At 46.0% G+C, this 14,363-nt stretch overlaps 2 protein-coding genes across 2 annotated transcripts; both read right to left on the bottom strand.

Moving 5' to 3' along the window:
• Positions 1–110: 110 nt before the first annotated feature.
• LOC134406369 (cytochrome c oxidase subunit 6B1) lies at positions 111–4,445 on the bottom strand. Its single transcript, XM_063137747.1, has 3 exons — positions 4,313–4,445; positions 2,473–2,573; positions 111–164 (listed from the first exon to the last, which is right to left on the bottom strand). Exons 1-3 carry the CDS (start codon positions 4,443–4,445, stop codon positions 111–113), a joined length of 288 nt encoding a protein of 95 aa, XP_062993817.1.
• A 6,404-nt stretch (positions 4,446–10,849) lies between these two features.
• On the bottom strand, positions 10,850–12,120 carry LOC134406434 (uncharacterized). The gene has a single exon (XM_063137862.1). It carries the CDS (start codon positions 11,954–11,956, stop codon positions 10,916–10,918), a length of 1,041 nt encoding a protein of 346 aa, XP_062993932.1. The 5' UTR covers positions 11,957–12,120; the 3' UTR covers positions 10,850–10,915.
• Between the last annotated feature and the right edge of the window lie 2,243 nt (positions 12,121–14,363).

Raw genomic sequence — 14,363 nt, 5'->3', positions numbered from 1 at the left:
TTTACAAATCCACAAAAATAACTGAACAATTCAATATCACATCAACTGAGATAACTAATAGTTTGACTGACTGATTTGGGATGCGCTGGAAGAATTCCTCTTGCAGGAGTTCATATCTTGCCAGCAAAGTTTCCATGTTCGCGCTGTTCATCCCAGCGATTTACCTGAGGAGGGGGAAAGCAGACAAGGGGTTGAGGAAGCTTAAAAGAGACCCCTCCCCCAAGATATGATGGTTCCTGAGGTAAAATAAATCATACACTCACACATACATGCACACTGGTAGAGAAAAAAGCATCTCCATCTATGTAATTCATAATTTTCTGTCCCATAATGGTACTCCAAAATCTTCCACCTGAGATTGGCTGTTTCGTGCTGGCTCACACTAGACCCAGCCATGGAAAGAATTGTGTGGGCATGATTTGAAGAAATTCTATGCTCAGGGTTCTTTGTATTTTGCATTAAGATATGTGGGTTGATTGCAGATTTAGGCATACTTAGAAAAAAGCCACTGAAATCAATGGAATTTAAATAGTTAAGTCCCGTTGATTTATATGGGCCTACTCTATATATGGCTGAATCTAGATTCAAATTATGTATGTATGATATATACGTATACATAATTCTCTGCTTGGGCAATCCAAATTCAACATCAAGAGAAAAAAAAACCCAGATTCTGTGGCCTGTATACATTATGCCAGGGATCCAGAATCATTTTGAGGTGGGAAACTGGATTGCCCCCACCAGTCCCACCATGGCCAGATGACTTAAATGGGTGTGGTCCCACACCCATCATCCTGCCCCGTTTTTCTCTTCTATTTTTCCCTCTCTTTGTGCTGGTTCCTATCAGCTGGGAGAAAGGGACTCAGCCAGTGGCCTCTCTTCCTAGCACTGGTTGAGTCCCTGGTTTTGAGTGGTTCCTGGTGTCCCCATGGATGCAGGGCACCACACAAAGCTAACTATGGACACTGTGCAAGACTACATAGCACAGTAGGCCGAGTCCCCACCACCTGGTTCCTCACTGTCATCTCTGATCTGAGGGGATACCCTCTGGATTTTATCCCAGCGGGCTGGGTTTTGCACACCTGCATTATGCAAATTGAGCAAATGGACATAGAATCATAGAATAGTAGAGTTGGAAGGGGCCTATAAGGCCATCGAGTCCAACCCCCTGCTCAATGCAGGAATCCACCCTAAAGCATACCTGACAGATGGTTGTCCAGCTGCCTCTTGAATGCTTCTAATGTGGGAGAGCCCCCAACCTCCCTAGGTAACTGATTCCATTGTCGTACTGCTCTAACAGTCAGGAAGTTTTTCCTGATGTCCAGCCGGAATCTGGCTTCCTGTAACTTGAACCTGTTATTCCGTGTCCTGCACTCTGGGATGATCAAGAAGAGATCCTGGCCCTCCTCTAAGTGACAACCTTTTAAGTATTTGAAGAGTACTATCATGTCTCCCCTCAATCTTCTCTTCACCAGGCTAAACATGCTCAGTTCTTTCAGTCTCTCTTCATAGGGCTTTGTTTCCAAAATAATTTATCTTATTTTGCATACTTTATTCTGCAATTCTTTTGTGACAAATGTCCAGGCTTTTGCATGCAAAGCTGTCACAGGCTGAGCTTGGTGGAGCACTCTAGATTCTGCAGATCTGCGCCACCAACCACTGGATTTTTGAGGTCTCCAGTTTCTCCAACTGGGGGGGAGGGGCAGACCCCTTCGGAGGGTTGATGGACACCAGCAGGGCAAACTATGTGCGTGTTTTATTGGCAATAGACCTACAATAAACAGAGAAAGCTCAAGATTTTCCAAAGTGGCCCATGACTACAGTTATAGCAAAAGTGTATGGTCTGCTACTTTTGCAGCAACGTTTTCTAAGGGGAGGGTTTTTTTTATCAGCAAATTGCCAGTTTTCATTAAAAACAACACACCCTGTTTGTTTCAAGGTACCAAATAAAAGACAGACAGAGAATGTGCTTTTTTCTTCTTTTTTTTAAGAAATGCAAATGCAAGGTGAAAACCAAAAGCCTCCGTTTCAGCTCCTCATTGCATGCAGCCTCATTGGCATTGTTGAAGAGTATCTCTACATTAAGGGAAATTGCATTGCTTATCTGGAGCTTCTGTGCTTCTTTGTTCTTTGGCGGAATTGTTACATGGGAGGAGAGGGGTGACCACGTGCTTTGAATGCAATACTTCCCCTCTAAGCGTGCTCCAGTCACTTCCATTGAGACAGCACTGCCTAGTGGCGGGAGTTCCCACTTTCCCTGGCTATTACTACTTTAAAAGTGGTTCTTTTCATCCTGGGATTTTCAGGGGATACCACAGGAGACACCCTGCTCGTGGACGATGTCATGTAACGATTCTGAAAATTTCCGTGAGTGGCCAATCACGTGTGCAATAAATTGCTCATTTAAAGGTGTTGGAAAAGAAGAGTGCACATTTGCAAGTTTCCTCCTGCAAATGTGATGCTTCCACTTACCCAAGAAATGGGACAGAGGGATTTGTAGACCCTGCGGTACCATTCACACATCTTGATGTCCTTGCCTTTAGCTTTCATGGTTTTCACGCAGCGGTAATAATCTGCAAAGAAGAATTAGAGGCCACATTCATCTTCCGTAGTGCTATCCATCCAGTTTTTTCACTGGCGGACGTTTAAGATTATTTAATGTGCGTCTCAGCTGTAGTATCTGCACCATGGAATCACCCTCCCTGCAATAACTAAATGTTCCTCTAACCAGGCAAGAATACTTTCACATAAGATCTTTCAATCTGAACCTGCCGATGAAACATACCTGAAACACAGCAGCACATGGCTCCTCGTTGCTTTGGCTCTTAGGTCATGAACAGTGCAATCTTATCCATGACTACTCAGAAATAAGCCCCATTAAGTTCATTGGGCCTTACTCCCAGGTTAGTGTGTATTGGATTCAGTGTGAAAGAGCTCTGAATCCCAAGCAGACAGAAGCCTTTGGGCAGCTGGCAAAGGGTGATACCTAAGTAAAATGCTTAAGGTTATTGATGAGGGATCTGCAGATGTTTGAGCATAGGGTTTTGGAGTAGAGATTATGATGATGTCGTTGATTACAGATTGTGGTTCCAACCTTAAAGGCAGTTTAGAAATAATTTTAGATAGGAGACAGACAGACGTGGATGATTGTAGGACAGAGGTTGTAAGATGTTGGGGAGGGATGGTCTGTAGCGGAACCATGGAAAGGTCAAAGGTACTGAGAACTAGAAACAGGGGAAAGGAGTTAAAACTGTATTTTAGAATGTTATTTACTTACTGTATATTTATCCCACTTTTCGGACGATTGTCTTGCAAAGTAGCTCACATCAACAAAAAGAGGGGTGGGGAGAGAGAGAGAGAGAGAGCACTGGGCCCTGGCTTCAGGCTTACAAACTAAAAAGCCAAGACACACAAGGAAAAGGGAAAGGAAGAAGGTAGTGGAGGAGTTGAATTCAACAAAATGGTTACCTTGAACTATAATTGGGCATTTATATCCAGTTCAGGCCAGGTTGATCTTATTACTGATGTTCTTGCAATGAATAGCAATTGGTGGCTCTTGTTTCTTTGGTCAGTGGATGAGGTCAGAGTGCTACTTCCACTGGCTTTTGCAGTTTCAGAGCAACAGGCAGTTAACATCAAATTTCACTACAAAATGTTTTGGAGGCGAAACTGCTTTTAAGCAATGCCATTTAAAAAACCAAGTGGGGGCTGGTTTTTTGTATCACTTAAGGTGACTGCTTATAAATCATACACCCCACACAAAAAGAGGACATGTATCACACACACACCCAAAAAAAGAGGACAAAGGAGGACACAGGTTTGCATAAAATTTGCATATTCTAATTTATATGTATAGATGAAAATTTAGAAATGATTATATTTTAAATAGAAATGCAGTATATCTCAGCATAGTGTTGAATACTATGACCAGGTAACCTGTGTGTCTGTGTGTTCAGTCTACTGCCCAGATCCTAATTGCTGATGGGCAACAATGTGTGTGTGTGTGTGTGTGTGTGTGTGTGTGTGTGTGAAAACCAGAATTGAACAGGACTGCACCATAGCCATTCTATCCTCCTATTCAAGGGTGGCTATTTTTCACCTGATTTGCATTGACCTTTAGCACTGGGCCTTTATTACTTGTTTGTGCTCTGCTAAACAGCTCACTGAAGAAGCTATGAGTAAATAATATATAAAGCTGTTGAGGTCGAGAAAGACGTTTGCGCAGATATTATCAGCCTGCCCCTCCCAAATACCTCAGAATCAGTTCAGGAATCGGCCTACCCTATGCAGCCATATCCCCTCTTTTACCCACCCAAATAATTCTGGTAGCAGTTACGGGTCTGGTTGGTGTTTGGAAAGCGAGGGTCAAATGGGGCCGTGAGATAGTTGCCCTGTTTTTTCTTAAGCTTACTGATGTCTTCTGAAAGAGCTGGAACACGCGGCATTTCTGAGAGGGAAACAGATAAAGAATGAGAGATGCAAGTAACAAATCACACCCCAGCCACCCTCATTTCCTTTCTAGAGAATTAAAGACTTTGGCTCAGAAACAGCTTCCGATTACCAGTTTCTGCATTCTTGTCTCAGCTTAATCTTCAACCCAGTGTTTTGAATCCAACCAGTGTTTCTAGAAGTTATCTTATCTTCCACAAACAATTTTTCCAAACCTTACCGTTTAAATTGCTCTTATTTTTATTATTAATTTTTGTGAACCACCCAGAGAGCTTCAGCTATTGGGCGGTATAAAAATGTAATAAATAAATAAATAAATTGCTTCTTTGTGACATCTACTTCTGCTTTCCTTGACTCCCTCCTTTGCATTGACCTCACATTGCTACCCATGATCATGGGCCTCCAACGCCCAAGGGTGGAGAACCTGCGACCCTCCAAATGATGTTGGATTCCAATTCTCATCGGCCCCAAGCACCATGGTCAGTCGTCAGGGAGGGAGCAATACCTTGACAACTGTATCTATTCCAGGCTGTTCCAGCCGCTGCTTCCTTGTAGCCTTATAATGGATCATTCACAAATAGCTGTATTATTTTTCTATGCAACTGTGAGTGTAGCCCATTGGAGATAGATAGCCCTACTGTTGTCTACCATAGGGATGGGCACAAAGTAGATCTTCAAATGTTTTGCGCTTCAATTCCCAGAATTCCTGGCCATTGGTTATGATGGCAAAGGATTCTAGAAGTTGAAATCCAAAACATCTGGAAATCTGCCATCTGCCCACTCCTGGTCTACATCAGTCTTCCCCAAGTGTTGCACTGCAACACTTATAACCCCACAGCCAGCATTGCTGGCTGTGGAATTATGGGGATTTTAGCCCAACTTATCTGGAAGGAACCAGGTTGGGTTAACATGAAGTTTGCTTATAGAGGGATTGAAAGAAGGATGAATCTAAGATATGGCCTTTCATTTTAGCCACCTTTGCCACTAATTCCAACCCTTGATTCACCCCAATAAGATAAAATGATTCAGGTCTATCTTATCAAGGGCTGAATCAAGTTCAGGGGTTGCTAAAATCCAGTATAATTCTGATTGTGTAAACAGGGGATACCCATGATTGGAGCCAGACGACACCCCTTCCTGCACTTACCTTTATTCCTGACACCCCAACCTCAGTCTCATAACTTCCTCTCCTAGCCTGCCCCTCCCCACCATATTACCCATCTAGTCTAATTTAAAACAATTTATCTTACCATTAAATTCCTCCAAACCTAATTGCTTGGTACTAGCATCAAATAATTGGCATGACTCTGGTTCCTAACTGCCACTACAGGGAAGGAGGATGGGAAAAGTGTGGGTGGGGGCACTTCTGTGGTCTCTTGACTGGCTTGAACAGTCACTAGGACAAAACATAGATCAGGTGTGGACAACCTATGGCCTTTGGCCAAATCCTTCTACAAACATTCACACTCTTTTAAAAGCAATCTGTCCCTGTCCAGGAGCTTAATGGGTGGGAACAAAGAGGGAAAGAAGGAGAGAGACGAGCAGCCCAGGACCTGCCTTCTTCTAGAGGAAGAGGCCTTCCTCAAAAGGAAAGACCCTCTGCTTGTTTTTTGGGGATCCCCCTCACCCCAACTCACCCCATTCAGCAGGGCTGAGCATTTTCAAGGGGCTGGACAGACTGGCGTGGGAAGGGGGTAGCAGGGAAGCCCACTTGTGCCAGTGCAATTGATCCAGCGTAAATCTCGATCCAACCCCAAATCATCATGAAAAGTTAACATAGAAACAAATCACTTAAAAACACATTTAAAAACACAGCAATAAAAGAAATAAGCAGAGTCTTCCAGTGGCCCTCAACAACAGAAAGAAAAAGTGACTTCTCAACCCTGCAATATAAGTCTGAAATAAACAGGATATCTTTTTTTTCCCTGAACCCAAAGGGAATCATGGGAGGGCAAAGGCTCTCAGCCAATCAAAGCACTCCACGAAGTGCTCTTAGCTGGCCCTGTGAGGGAGGCTTATGAAGAGAGAACTTTCTAGAACCAACCCAAAATGGCAGCTTGCAAACCAGCAAGTTTTTCTAGAGAATGAACCAGCGAAGTTTCGTTCTGTCTTCTCCCACCTCTGTGTGTCCGTTTGGAATAACTGCCATAGAAACTTCCAGAACTGAAGGAACATGGAAGGGCAAAAAGCCCCAGGACCAATCAGAAGGTAGATACCGCTCTGGTGGCAGGTTGGGAGTAACTTAACTGCCACGGAAACTTCCAGAAGGGGGGAGAGCGGGAATTAGTCAGCCAATCAGGGCCAAGCATTGCCACATTACTCAAAGAAACAGGCTGCTGCTCGCTGGAAATTTTCACATCACATTTTTTGTGTGTATACACAAGAGCGAAGAAGAATTTGTAGTGCATATGTGGAATTTCCCTGATTCAAATTTTCTAAACATTTTAAAAATTAGAATATAGGGGCGATCCTGGTAGTTGGCGACTGGCAATTGGTCGCTGGAAGCCAGGAAGAGAGCGGGGGGGGGCGGGGAGCTCCAGTGACCAGATGACCACCAGAAACACTCACTCACTCTTTGGCCTGCGGATTAGCAAGCGCAACCCCGCAGGAGGGAAACAGCAAGGTTTAGGGAGAGCGCAGCATCAATGTGGCGCCATTAAGGCAGCCCCTGGGAAGGATCCCAACCTAGAAGCCCTGCCTACAGCAGCAAGGAAGAGTGAAACTCTGCAGCAGCAGCAGCACCCCCGGGTGCCTTTCAAGCATCTGGCAAGACAGCCAGCCACATAAGGCTGAAAGCCTCTCCCCTCCCACACCTCTCATTGCCACTCCACAGACTAGAGGCCTTCAAGAAGCAGCTGGACAACCATCTGTCAGGGATGCTTTAGGGTGGATTCCTGCATTGAGCAGGGGGTTGGACTCGATGGCCTTGTAGGCCCCTTCCAACTCTGCTATTCTATGATTCTATGACTAGGGCCCCATTTACACTAAGCAGGATATTGCACTATGAATGCAGTATATAAAAAGGCAGGACCCACACCAAGCAGGATATAGTGGTATGGAAGCAGTATATGGTATGCATCTACGGGCCCCAACAGTTGTCAGTGTACTTCAATACCGCTATAAAGCAGTAGTGTGCCTCCTGCCTTTTATATACCGCTTTTATACTGCTTTCATTGCGCAATATCCTGCTTGGTGTAGTCGATGAGGCCTGGCTTTCCCTTTTTTCTCTTCTGCCGATGGCATCTGTAGATAATGGCATTTCTGACTTCTGCAGGCCACACCCAAAGGTACGCCTCTGGCCCACAGCCACAAAGGGTTCTTATCAACCATCAGTGTATTCTGACTGGGTTTGGCCCTAACCTGGGAAGGAAAGAAAAGACATGCTCATTATTATTATTTTTAAAAGTTTAATAAAAATAGTCTTTGATCCTTAGCATTATGTATAGCAACCAGTTGCTCCTATTTTATCTCCCATCGCGGCTTCGGGTTACTCCAAAACCTGGCTCGTCGTGCAAAATGGGCTATGACTGGGAGCAAACACACTGTGGACACCATCAAGAGAGGGTCCTTTCAAACAGGCTTACTTCTGAATTCTGGAGAAAAAGAGAGCAGGGAAATACAATGCATCAGAGCATATCACTTGTTTAAAATATTTCTATCATTCTTTCCACATTAAAACCTTCAAGGCAGTTTACAAAGCAAATATAACTATATAAAACAAAAACAAAAAACAAATCCAGAGGAGTTGTACCCTCAGACACACATCTGGATAAAAATAGACACAACAAGGATCTCAGGTGTTACTAAAAGCTTGGGAAACAGAATAAAGTTCGTACGGCACCTCGAAGACAACGCTGATGGTGCCAAGTTCTACAACTGGGCCGCCATCACAGAAAAGCCCCTCTGCTTCATATGCACTCAGAGGAGGGCCTCAGAAGATGACCTCAATTGACGGGCAAGTTCGTGTTTTAGAAGATGGTCCTTTAGGTACCAAGGGAGCCTGAGGTCACTTAGGACTTTCAAAGTCAAGACCAACACTTTGATTTGTGTTTGGAAACAAACTAGAACATTTGGAGTGAGAAGTTCACAGTAGCCAGTTGCAGCGAACCATCAGGCTGCAGGTTTCTGCAGCAACTCAAGCTTCCAGGCCCTTTGCAAAGGCAACCCTACATAATACAATACAGAGGAGAGAATTTAACTGGCGCTCCAAGGGAAATGTTGGATCAGTTTCATCTTTTATATCCTTACTGGCAGGTTTGCAAATAATTTGCAGCTCCACCCTACCGTCACTCCTGCCTTTTCTCCTCTCTAGGGTACAGATAGAATCCATGGGGAACATCTTCTGCACAAGCCCCATTGAAAGAAATGGGAGCTGCACAAGGGTATTGTTGTACTCACTAGACTGGCCTTTACTTGAAGATCAAACCACATGATACGTTAAATATGCAGTGTGCACCTGACCTCCTCCCGCTTTCTTACTCTTATTCACGGGGACCGGAAGCAGATGGGGACCAGGATGGGAGCATAAGGGAGGTTTAAATCTTCCCCCACAAGGCACTTGTTTTCTGACATCTGCCTCCCCTCCACATGGGGATGAAAAAAAGAATAAAAGCCTCCATCAGTGCCAATGGAGGCTTCCCCTCCCCGCACCTTTTTAGCCCCCATGCAGGGGGTGGGCAAACATGAGAAAACAAGTGGCAGGGGGAAAGGTTTAAACCTCCTCTATCTGTGTGCTGTGGTCCCAATCCACATTGGGGCCCCATGCACCTTTAGAATAAAAGCCCCATCACATCTAGGTCAAACGCACAGCTCCCGTCCCTTCTCTGTCGCCGCTCCCACGTCGCTTCCTGAAAACAGGAAGTAATTAGCCCCATTCATTCTGGTAGGAGAGAGCAGCAACCGGACTTTCTCTGGGGGGTTTTGCGGCACAACAAAGGCCAGAAGGGGCGGAAGACACGCGAGAGGCAGACGACGTCATGTGAGTAATCCGTGAGTGCCCAGTAATGAGCGTGCAGTAAAACGTTCGTCGGATGGAGCTCTAAGACATATTCCTCATTAGGTGTTTTGCTGCTGAATATAGCGTTTTAATTTGAAACACACAACGGCAGCGTTTGCATATCATGTCAAATCATATTTTACTGCTACATGCATGAGGAGGAAGCCGCCTACAGGGAGTGTCGGACTTGTGCGCTCTCCTGTTATGTGACTGGGAGGAAGAACAACCAGAATTTAGTTTCACTTCATCAGATTCTGGGTTTGTTGTTAACGTGTAAACTAGAAACCGAAGTTTAAAATAAACTGTAGTTTGCTAAATACACCAGCAAAAAAAACTTCAGTTTGTAGTTGGCTTGTTTAGCAGTTGACTTGAGTTAGTATGTAAGGACAAGAGGAAAAGTGGAACTGAATGAGCGGGGTGGGGGTGGAACACGCTAGTCTGAGGTTTTGCTTGGGTTCCTTTCTGGTTGTGCATGTGGTGCTGAAGAATGGTTTAGCACAGCTAGGGGTGGGCAACTCGTGGTCTTCTAGATGTTGTTGGACTGTCTGCAACTCCCATCTTCCCTCACTGTAAGCCATGCTGGCTAGGGCTGTTGGGAGTTGTAGTCCAACAAACCCTTCCAATATGGAGATACTGCGTTTGGCACATTGACACTTAGCATTATTGCTTGAAAACGTCACCAGCAAGCCCTAAGATTCAGTGGTTTTTTAAAGGTATCCTGAATTTACAATAATTGTGGAGGGAAAGAAGGAATAGCAGCCTGCACACAATGGCCTGGTTCATATGTAATAACAACCCATTGATTTAAAACCAATAGGTTGTCGTACATGAGCCGGAGAGAGTGGGCCTGCTGGCTGCAACCTGAATTTCAAAAATGACATCTGAAGAAGTTTCAAATTGGGAAAATATGGTAAATTTCATATTTGGGGAAAGATGCATTTCAGTCTTGGTGAACATACGAAGGAAGAGCAGCCTTACTGGATCAGATCTAAGCTCTATCTAGTCCTCTAGCTCCCTTTCCCCCTATGGTGGGCTGCCAAATACTTCTGGGAAGCTCACAAGCAAAGGGTAATTGGTATGCAGGGGTATATACTGCCCCGAACATGGAGGTTCCATATAGACACAACATGAACCATGACTATCCATACCCACTGTTTTTCTGAGCTAAATCCCTTTTTTAAACCGTCTGAGGTAGCAGGCACCACAACATCTTGTGGTTGCAAATTCCATTAATTATGTGCTGAGTGAAAAAAGTACTTTATTTTCTCCATCCTGAATCTACTGCTAATAGTAATCCATTTCCACTGAGTTTTAACGTTATGGGAGTGGGAGGAAAACATCTCTCTGCCCACCGCCTTCACTCCGTACATAATTTTAAAAACGGCTGTCAGGTCCTGTCCCCAATTCTAGAGACTTTCCCACTTATCCCGCTGCCTTCTCTAATGATCCAGATCTGTGAGATGGGTCTCTTCATTCATGACGGCTGGGTCCGCTAGGGACAGCAGCTTTTCTGGGTTTCGGAGATTTCCTCGTCTCATCTATAGTCTTGTCCTCCAACTTCACAACGTCAAGCCGCTGCAGCTTGGGTGCCCTGTTCACCGGCAGTCTGGATCTGGCCTTGCTGACCTGCCTTGTAAGGCCAGCTGCTTCAGAACCCGGAACGTGGGATTTGGGGGGAGAACTGGCCGGCACGGAAGGGCCAGTAGCTTCAGAAAATGTGTGCGTTGCTGAGCGCCCCACCCCCATAGATTTGGTTTCTGTTACGGAGCGACTCACACCCACCGAAACACGGGGTTTGGGGGAAGGGCCGGATACTGCAGGGGGTTGGGAGCTTGACCTCTGGCCATCAGCCGTTCCCCTCCGCTGTGGAGACGGCCCCCTGGGCTTCCCTTGCTCCCAGGCTCTGCTGCTGTTGTCTGGGTCAGAGGGAGCAGCTGCCATGGTGTCTGTGTCTACCATTGGGTGTCCCATGCCCACAGATATTTTGGTTCTTGGGCTAGCCTTACCTGTTTTTCTTGTTGCTCCCCTGGTGGGTTTGGGACTAGGGGCTCCCTTGGTGGGTGAAGGCTTTTTGGAGGGTCTGGGACTAGGGGCTCCCTTGGTGGGTGAAAGCTTTTTGGAGGGTCTGGGACTAGGGGATCCCCTGGTGGGTGAAGGCTTTTTGGAGGGTCTGGGACTAGGCATTTTCAATTGAGGTGCATTAGTGCCTGGCTTAGAAGGGGCAGCAGAGGTCTTAGATTTCTTGGAAGCTTTGAATATGGCCACGGGTGCTTTAGCTACATCTCGATTCCCCAAGTGTGAGGGCTGTCCCGTGTGCGTGATCTTGCTGGGCTCCTGGGAAGTCTCGCTTGCCACAGCAGGCTCCTTAGCAGCAATCTGGCTGCCTGGCCTCAGGCATTGAGCCGCTTCCAAAATGCCACCACCTGCTGCAGGAGTCTTTGCTTCAGGAGCTCCTTTGCCCACAGTTGAGAGGGACTGTGAGGGAGGGCGGTCCTCTGCTTCCATCCCCATCGTTGCTGAAGTCCTGGTGCCTGTATCCGTATTCAGAGCAGCGCTCCCCTCTGGATTCCACTCCTCCTCGCCCTCCTGCAGGATGTTTTTGCCTGATGGGCCAATCACGCCAGAGATTGTTACCTTTTTGGAAGGCTTGAGAGCCACGTGCTACAAGAGAGCAGAAAGAGAGAGAGAGAGAGAGAGAGAGAGCAGCAAAAAACCAAAAAAGCGTAGAATGAGGCAGGCTTCGTGTTGATGTCTGAAAAGTAATGATTTATTTTGTGACGACTGCCCAGTTCATTTTGACTGAAGGTCTTCCTCAGAGGCAAAGGATTTCCATGTGCCTAATTCCAGTATGCTTGCTAATGTTTGAAAATATATGGCTGTAAGGTTGGGGTGCTGAACCAGATAGCTTCCAGGGTCTCTTCCAACTCAGTGATTCTGTTATTTGGGTTTGGACAAGAGAAGTTTAACAGAACCACTAAGACTGCTGGAGGTTCTGCAACAGCCCTAGCAAGTATCTCCGTTGGGGCACAGAGGGATCTGGGTTGTGCCACCCTCCGCAGTTCGACCTTGTGGCATAGATCCCTGCGGGGCCCTCGCTACTGACCAAATTGTACCTGGGCATCACCCCATCCCCACTGCAGGCCACCAGGGAAGGACCTGTTTTTGCAACAACAGGATTGACCAAAACATGAGCACATAGCCTTCATATGCATCATGCAAGTCACCATCTTCTCTGCCTCTGGGCTGGGCTTAAATTTGGTTAAAAAATGGGGGGAAAGATAATGAAACGCAAACCTATCCTTTGACCTGGTTTGCACATAATGCTAACACATAGTTTATTTAACTCATGGTTAACTCATGGTTTGTTGCTTTACCCAGGGTTTGTCTAGGAGACAACTGAACAACCCATAGTTATTATCTCAATCCCTGGGTTGTTTGTTTTCCTCCTCCTTTGCTCACTCTCTCCCTGAAATGAAGGGAGAGAAATGAAGGGAATGGCATGTGCTTTAGGGAGGCTCCTTGAAAAATATCTACTTCAGACAAGTCTTCATTGGAGCTACATTGGTGGTGAATTACACAAAGAAACCCCTGGAAAAATCCTAAAATACGGACTGGTTCATACATGACTGCAACAACAAATTACGGCTTAGACATGTGAATGGGCAGCTGTCTATACGCACAGAAAGCCCAGGGGTGGGTGTGCGACGGCGCTGCATCGATTATACAACACAGCAGCCACCTTGGGGCTTTCCTGCAAAACTGCAAAGAAAAAAAGTCAGGGACTTACCCGACTTCTTTCTCCGGAGCGAGGTGGTTATGGTGCATCCGCTGTCCATCCTCGCTCCAGAGTCTCAGCGGAGGCGTGGCCAAGCAGATGGCGACCCCTGATTGGCCGACATCCGCCCAGGCAGAGGACAGGCCCAGGCTCCAGGGTTAGCCACCGCCACCCCGAAGTAGCAAAAGCACCAGGGGTTTTGCTTATCGTGGGGGCAAACTGCTGCTGTATAGGCAGCCCCATGATCATCACAGTTCCATAATCCCACAGATAGAACTTCCGTATCACCTCCAAACACACATTTGACCGTCAGTCATTAAGTGCTGACTAATCAGCATGAGCAGAGAAGACCACTTTGCGATAGCTGCTTTCGGGAGTGCGGGTGCACAAGAACTATGGGGCGATCAGTTACCCCTGAAGAGCACCTCCTCCCGCTCCCAAAAGGTGTCCCATGTAGACCCGTCCCTCCCCCGCCCCATCCTTTAGCCTGGCCCTGCCTTTGCCCTTCCCCAGTACCTTATTGTCATCCTTGCTTTTTGAGTGTTTCATTTTCTCCAAGGATGAAGACAGGATGCTAAAGAGGGTTATGAAACTAAGGCTGCTTTTTTGTTTGGCTGAAAAGGAAAGAGAGGAAGCATCAGGTGCACAGTTCCCAGCCATGCAAGCACCAGCCAGGGGTAGTCTGGTGGGAACAAGGGGACTATATAGGTAATTTAATTGGAATTTCCCCCCTACCTGCACTGAGAGCCAATTTCAATTTGTTCCTGGACTCCTGGCTCCTGGTAAGATAACAGTGGTTCAATTAGTTTAATTTGTTCAAGAAGGTATGGATTTTTAATTTCAAAGTTCATAATGGTATCCAAGATCACCTACTCTCCCTGCTTGGAATCCCAAGAATCAAAAAGTTACAACAAATGGGATTATTTAGCTTGGGGAAAAAGGAGGCTAAGGAGAGACATGATAGAGGTGTACAAAATTATGCAAGGTGTGGAGAATGTGGATAGGGAAGCATTTTACTCCCTCTCTCAAAACAGTAGAACCCGGGGTCATCCCATGAAGCTGATTGGTGGGAGATGCAGGACAAATAAAAGGAAGGATTTCTTCACAAAGTGCAAAGTTAAATTATGGAACTCACTACCACAA

This window comes from Elgaria multicarinata, chromosome 11 (genome assembly GCF_023053635.1).
Source record: "Elgaria multicarinata webbii isolate HBS135686 ecotype San Diego chromosome 11, rElgMul1.1.pri, whole genome shotgun sequence".
NCBI lineage: Eukaryota > Metazoa > Chordata > Lepidosauria > Squamata > Anguidae > Elgaria > Elgaria multicarinata.
This window is presented reverse-complemented; position numbering and strand designations above follow the sequence as displayed.